This window comes from Talpa occidentalis, unplaced genomic scaffold (assembly GCF_014898055.3).
Source record: "Talpa occidentalis isolate TD23 unplaced genomic scaffold, MPIMG_talOcc4v2.1 talOcc4.9, whole genome shotgun sequence".
Lineage (NCBI taxonomy): Eukaryota > Metazoa > Chordata > Mammalia > Eulipotyphla > Talpidae > Talpa > Talpa occidentalis.
The window spans coordinates 100,859,292-100,866,051 of record NW_023605305.1 but is presented as its reverse complement, the minus strand read 5'-3'; the positions used below and the strand labels follow the sequence as shown (position 1 = coordinate 100,866,051).

The following is a 6,760-nucleotide window of genomic DNA, read 5'->3' as shown; positions in this document are numbered from 1 at the left end:
ATTATCTGCTTGTCCAAACCCACAGACTATACAATACCAAGCATAAACCACAAGGTAAATTCTGGAATATGGTGATGATGATGGCTCAGTGTAGGCTCATCAGTTGTAACAAGTGTACAATATGAAGGGGGTTGTTGACAATGGCAGAGGCCATGCATGTGTCCTGGTTAGGGGTAAAAGGGCCACTCTCTAGACCTTTCCCTCATTCTGCTCTGAACAAATGGAAGTACTAGCTTTTATTCTCTCAGATAATATCAGTGGCTACATTGAACTAACCTTCTGGAACATGAAAAGAAAATTCTCAAGCCTCCCCTGGTGGTGCAGCGGTTGAGCGCTGGGCTGTGAAACTGCCCTCAGCCTCTGCAGCGCCGGTTCGATCCCTGGCCGCCAGTGAGGGTCCCACATGGTGCACAGACCTCTCCTGCTGCACCCGCTGCTCCCCTCAGCAATGTATTTCATCAGTCTGCCTGTTCTGTTCCCTGCTCTGGCTCTGGTGAATTCTCTCACCCTCCCGCACTTCTGACTGTACCCAGTGCTTGTATAAATAAATAATCTTAAAAAAAAGAAAAAAGAAATTTCTCAAGACTGAGATTGGGATGCATTGTTAAATGGCCCATGGCTTTGCCATTCCATTTAAATATAGTAACTGCCTTAAGATATCATTCATGGGCCTCCCTGGTGGCGCAGCGGTTGAACGTTTGGCTGCGAGGCTGCCCGCAGCCTCTGCAGTGCCAGTTCGTTCCCCAGCCACTGCCGAGGGTCCCACAAAAAAAAAAAAAAGATATTATTCATAAAAATTTGTCTTTTGCATCATAGTAGCCACCAGTTACTTATGGTTCATGGTATATCAAACACTAAGTTAATTTATTTTCAGACATTACAAAAATCCCATAACTTACTATTTTTTACATATTAGAAAATGAAGCTTAGATGTTGAGAAACTTTCCCAAAGTCACACAGTAAGTGGTGAAGCCACTACTGTCCCACATGTCCTTTTTCTTAGGAAACAACTCACAGAATGGAAAATGGATTTTTCAAATTAGATTTTAATTTGCATTTAATATGAAGATCACTCCATGTTAATTATCTTCATTTTCAGAAATAATATCTTTATGTGCTGAGGCAATTTGTGCTAATTTTGTGTGAAAAGAAATAAATGATGGCAGCTTTATTCAATGAAATATTATTTTCTGATCACCAGTGCTCAGAATGAAGAAAGCTTAGGGATTAACAACCAAATAAATGTGCATGAGTCATAAACTTCAGAAGAAATTATAAACAGAGATTAATTTTGAAATTTAAACCACTGTCTGGGGGTGGAAAGCATACAAGACTTTAACTCCACATTAATTCGAGCTACAAATACAGAATATTAAATTAGGTTGTGGATTCAATAATACATATAAAGGATAAATAAGTGAGAGTAACTGTAAATAAAGAAAATCCACCCATTTTGCTCTACTTTGTATGACTTGTTTATACCTCTAATCATCTTCTTCCTTAATTTTCCAGAGCAAATTTATCCTGCACTATAAATAATTGACTGTAATGTTTGCTGGCTGCAGTGTGGCTGGCTTGCTTACTTTTCTGATACTTATTTTCCTGCTTCTCAGACATAATTTTACAGAGATGATCTGGAAGAGGTTCTCCAGGTGAAATGTGGTCTCAGAAGAGCACATCTACAGCTCCGAACCCTAACCACGGACCATTCTAGATAAAGATCATCAAGAGTCTATTTGATTATGTGACAAGGAGGCCATTGGAAATGTTGATAAGAGTAATGTCAGGGGAATAATAGAGGCCAGATTGGAAAGTGTCAGGCATGAGAGAGGGCTGAGAAAGTAGATTGGAGGGGTAGACATGATTCATTTAAATTTGACTGTGAAGGTCTTAAAGCTATTAAATCAATTAAACTTACAACTTAAAAACTTTGGAGCAGAAGCCTGTATTTTGAGAAACAGTGAATTTTTTAAATTATTTATTTACATAGAAGAACGGGGGTGCAGGTCAGAAGTGCAGGGTGGGGGGCAGTGAGAGGATTCATCAGAGACAGAGCAGGGAGCACAACAGGCAGAGTAACTGAAATACACTGCTGAGGAGAGCAGCGGGCAAGACAGGAGAGGTCTGCTGCGCCATGTGGGTAGCTCCCTCTTATGCTGCAGAGGCTGCTGATAGCTTCACAGTGCTTAACCCTTTGCACCACCAGGGAGGCCCCCAGTTCCCAGCATCTGAATAGGGGGAGTGAAGGCCACACTTAGGGCTCTGGTGAAACTCTCTGTAGTTGGGGAAGGTTATAAAGAAAAGAAAATCACTCTAGTCAGGAGACAGGAGGAGGAGTTACATGGTAGAACTACTGTAGAACTACAGCTGGACAGTGGGTAGGAGCATTGAAATAGCCACATTCTTAAGACCCAGGTACACAGTACTTGACAAAAAAAAAAAAGGAAAAAGAAAGAAAAACTCTTTTCACCTCCCTTCCAGTACCTGGTTGACAAACTTAGAGCCACAAGGCACAATGGGTGCCTCTGGGAGGGAGGCAGGTGCTGTTGGAGACAGGCCCTCTATGAGTGCAAAGCCAAGGCCTCCGTGGACATGTGCCTCCGAGACCCCAGGGGCAGGGTGGAGAAGGCCACCATCTGGAAGGCACGACTGCATCTATGCGGGTAGAGTGCACCGGACGTGAGCTGGGTCAGGCTGAGATGGGGGATTATAGAGGGGGGTTAAAGACAAATATTGGGAAAATACAGATATTGGGGACCTCCCTGGTGGCACAAGGGGTTAATTGTCAGCACTGTGAAGCTGTCCACAGCTACTACAGCACAAGTTCGATCCCCAGCCAGGGAGTTACCCACATGATGCAGCAGACCTCTCCTGACTCGCCCGCTGCTCCCCTCAGCAGTGTATTTCAGTCAATCTGCCTGTTCTGCTCCCCACTCTGTCTCTGGTGAATCCTCTCACCCTCTGCCCCGCCGCCCGCACGTCTGTTCTATACCCAAGCTCTTGTGTGCATAAATAAATAAATTTAAAATACATATAAAGATAATTGGGAAAACACCATTACTGGAGGGAAATCTTAATAAAATCAATGACCTTGTGCAGACACAGTATCCAAGGACAGGTCCGGAAGAACACATGATTATGAACAAATAGATTATTTGATGCTAAGATTTTGTTCACTGGGGGTTTGGGGATGTGGCCACTGGGGCTGAAGTACAGTGTAAGCAGGTGTGTAAAACTAAAAGAGACACTTGGGTGTGAAATGTTTGTTGAAATTGAAAACTCGATGTGAAAATTTAGCTCTGCACTTAGTTCTTTAAAGGGAAAAGGATTTTTCGAAAAAATAGTGATGAAATAAGCCATTTCAGGGAGTGGAATGGGGTCGCTTGCTGCTGTATAGAGAAAAGTTTATCTTCACCTAAAAAGACATGTTATCTCCTGGGCCTGTAGTCTCCAGGTTAAGGATGAAGGTGGAGAAATGTGGAATGTTCACCTTAGAGTGTGTGGCTATGTTTGCCTGGGTGGCACCTGGAATCCACTTCCTCCCTGCCAGCCCTCAACACTCCAACTAATGGTTCAGGCCTCTTTTTTTTTTTTTTAATGTATTTACTTATGTATACAAGAACTGGGGTACAGGCTAGAGGTGTGGAGGGTGAGAGGATTCACCAGAGACAGAGTGGGGAACAGAACAGGCAGAGTGACTGAAATACACTGCTGAGGGGAGCAACAGGAGAGTCAGGAGAGGTCTGCACCATGTGGGTAGCTCTCTGGCTGGGGATCGAACTTGTGCTGCAGTAGCTGTGGAGAGCTTCATAGGTTGCATCTTAACCCCTTTCGCCACCAGGGAGGCCCCTGTTCAGGCCTTTTAAAGAATGTTGTGTTCTGAGCCCTTCCTTGATGCTGCAAACTAATATATACATGTTTATAATATATACTTCCCATGTTTGCTTTTTGTTACTTATCCCAATTAGAATAAAAGAACTGCATGTGGAATTATTTGTATTTCTTTCTCTCCTCTAGTGAACCCAAAACCATGGACTGTATAGTTTACATTGATCAGGCACACCTCAGAGACATTTGGGTTTAGTTTCATTTAATCACAATAAAGCGATTATTACAATAAAACAAGGCGCATAAATTTTTTAAGTTCCCCAGTGCACACAAATGTTATGTTTAGAGTATATTGTAGTCTATTAAGTGTGCAATAGCATTATGACTTAAAAAATCAGTGTACATACTTTAATTAAAAATTACTTCGTTGCTAAAAAATGGTAACCATCATCTAACCTTCAGCAAGTCATAATCTTTTTGCAGGTGGAGGGTCTTGTAAAAACAAAATGCAGTATCTGAGAAATGCAATAGAGCAAAGTGCAATAAAATGAGGAGTGCCTCGTGTAGTGTGTGTGTGTGTGTGTGTGTGTGTGTGTATACACTAGCCTTGTGATAAATGACTAGAACCAAAAAATATGATAATCATACCTCCCCTTATCTCTGTGGGGAGAGTCTGGAAAAATCGTTAACATTTTTTCCTCTTAGAAGCAAAGCACATTAAGAGCAACTGTATCTGATTCTTGACTGCAGGTTCTGACTTAGTCTCTCTGCAGAGAAAGCCTGGACACGCTGCTGTTAACAACCCACGTGATATAAATGCATCAAGGTGGGGTCTATTTTTAGCTACAGCAAATTACCATTCCTTTATGCTTTCAGATTTGATCTCTGCAAATGAATTCTCTTGTTCTTACATTTTTCAGAGTAAAGTAAGACGGATTTGTTTTATGAAGAAAAAAGATCATCTTTAAGACAAAGAGCATCTCTCCTTTAATCTCCACCCCATGTAGGAAGTTCAAAGAACCTTTATTAGGCTGCTGGTTGCTATTCTTGGGACTAGGAATGGTCCTTCACACCTTCTGTAATGACACTGCAGACTCAAATTTGGGGAGAAAAAAGTCCAAAGAGAACAAAATGAAAATTTTAGAGTGTTCGGCTCTAAGCAGGGATGTTTCACACAACTCCTTACAAATGGTTAACGTCATAGGATTAAAGATTTTTTTTTTTTACTATCTGGTCTTGTCCCATGAAAAGAATCTGCAGATACCCACAATCAAATGCAATTTATGTAACATCCTGAAGATGATGAAGTGCTTCAAAAACAAGTCAGTGCTTCCTGGGTTGACAAATGTTGTGAACAGGGTCTACGTTGGCAATGAAGCATGTGTCAGCCCCAAAATGAGGGGAATGCTATTTCAGGGTGGTGGATAGTGGAAAGATAGAAGGGGCCTCTAGATCAGGTAAGTTAGGGTGGGGTGGGATGTGAAGCTTTTTAGGTATATTTGTACTACCGGAAGGCTAAATTTATATTTAGAAAATATTATATTGTTTTTTAATACAAATACTAAAAATTAAACCTTGCTTGCTGTACATTTCTTGCTTAATAAACATATGAAGGAAAAGTTTCAAATCACTAAGGGGGCCTAAGATTTTCATGTTTAGTCAAAGAAGGCATAGGTCTAAAAAGGCCAGTCATAAAATTGGCCAAAAAGTAGAATAAGTATGTGCTGAATCTTACCTTCCACTTTTTTTCTATTTTAACCATGTCTTTGCAGCCAAACGTAACATACACCATCCTGCTTCCAGGTCTGATTTAGGCAGAATAATGACTCCTCCAAAGATGTCAGGTCCTAATCCCTGGTATTTGTGAATATCACCTTAAATGACAAAAGGGTCTTTGTATTAAGGTTAAAGTTAAGAACCTTGAGATGGGGCGATTATCCTGGTGGGTGGGTCAGATCTAATCTCATGAGTTCTTAAAAAGTATAAGAAGGCAGAAAGATAGCTCAAAGAGATGTACCATGAGAAGAACTGAACCCACCATTGAGCACTTTGAAAAGGGAGGAGGGAAGAGACCATGAGGCAGCAGTTTCTAGAAGGTGCGATTGACCATCTTATAGTCAACAAGAAAACATGGACCTCAGTCCTACAACTCTGAAAGACTGTAATCTGCCAACGACTCAGATGAAGAGAAAATGGGTTCTCCCTCATAATCTTTCACCACCAATGACCACAATCTTACAGCATTTTGATTGTAGCCTGGTGAGATGGTACCAAATTTCTGACCTACAGAACTAGAAAATAATATATTTGTGTTATTTTAAGCCACAATGTTTCTGGCAATTTATAATGGCAACAATAGAAAACTAATATAGCATCTTCGCTTTTACTTTTCTCTGTGTTTGCAATAACCTGCCAACTTCCACATCAAATGACTTCATTGCTCTATTTTATTGGCACATTTGCTCAATATGGATAACTATTTTGTTCATGTCTATGCTCTTTTATCTCCTTAATGAGATCCTTGGCGCTCAAGGATTCTAAGAACAAGAATGATGTATTAAAAATTGTGATCCATTGCAAAAATGCTACAAATACTTTTTCTCCTGATATTGATGCCCTTGTAATGTGATTTTGAAGATATTCCCCTCAAAAGATGAACTATATTCCTTCACCCCTTGAATCTAGGTTGATCATGTCAGTTGCTTTGGTTAAAGTACATTAGCAAATGCAGAAATGTGACTCTGACACCACCACTATGCAAATGAGCTAGGGCTAGCCCAGTCGACAAGTCCTATGCCAGAAAGCTATGCAGGCCAGGGACCATGAGCTTCTGTGAACCAAGACCAGAAGAACCACCTAGATAACCACATCCACCACCCAAATTTCTAACCCAGAAACTCATGAGCCAATGAAAGATTGCTTCTTTAAGTCA

General features: G+C 40.9%; 1 protein-coding gene across 1 annotated transcript in view; it reads right to left on the bottom strand.

Moving 5' to 3' along the window:
* Positions 1-5,660: 5,660 nt before the first annotated feature.
* CDC14A (cell division cycle 14A) overlaps positions 5,661-6,760 on the bottom strand; it is a 191,020-nt gene continuing 189,920 nt past the window's right edge. The window contains exon 15 of the mRNA XM_054691664.1: positions 5,661-5,702. Within this exon, the coding sequence (XP_054547639.1) occupies positions 5,676-5,702 (27 nt within the window). The 3' untranslated portion in view covers positions 5,661-5,675. The remainder of the gene's footprint in view (positions 5,703-6,760) is intronic.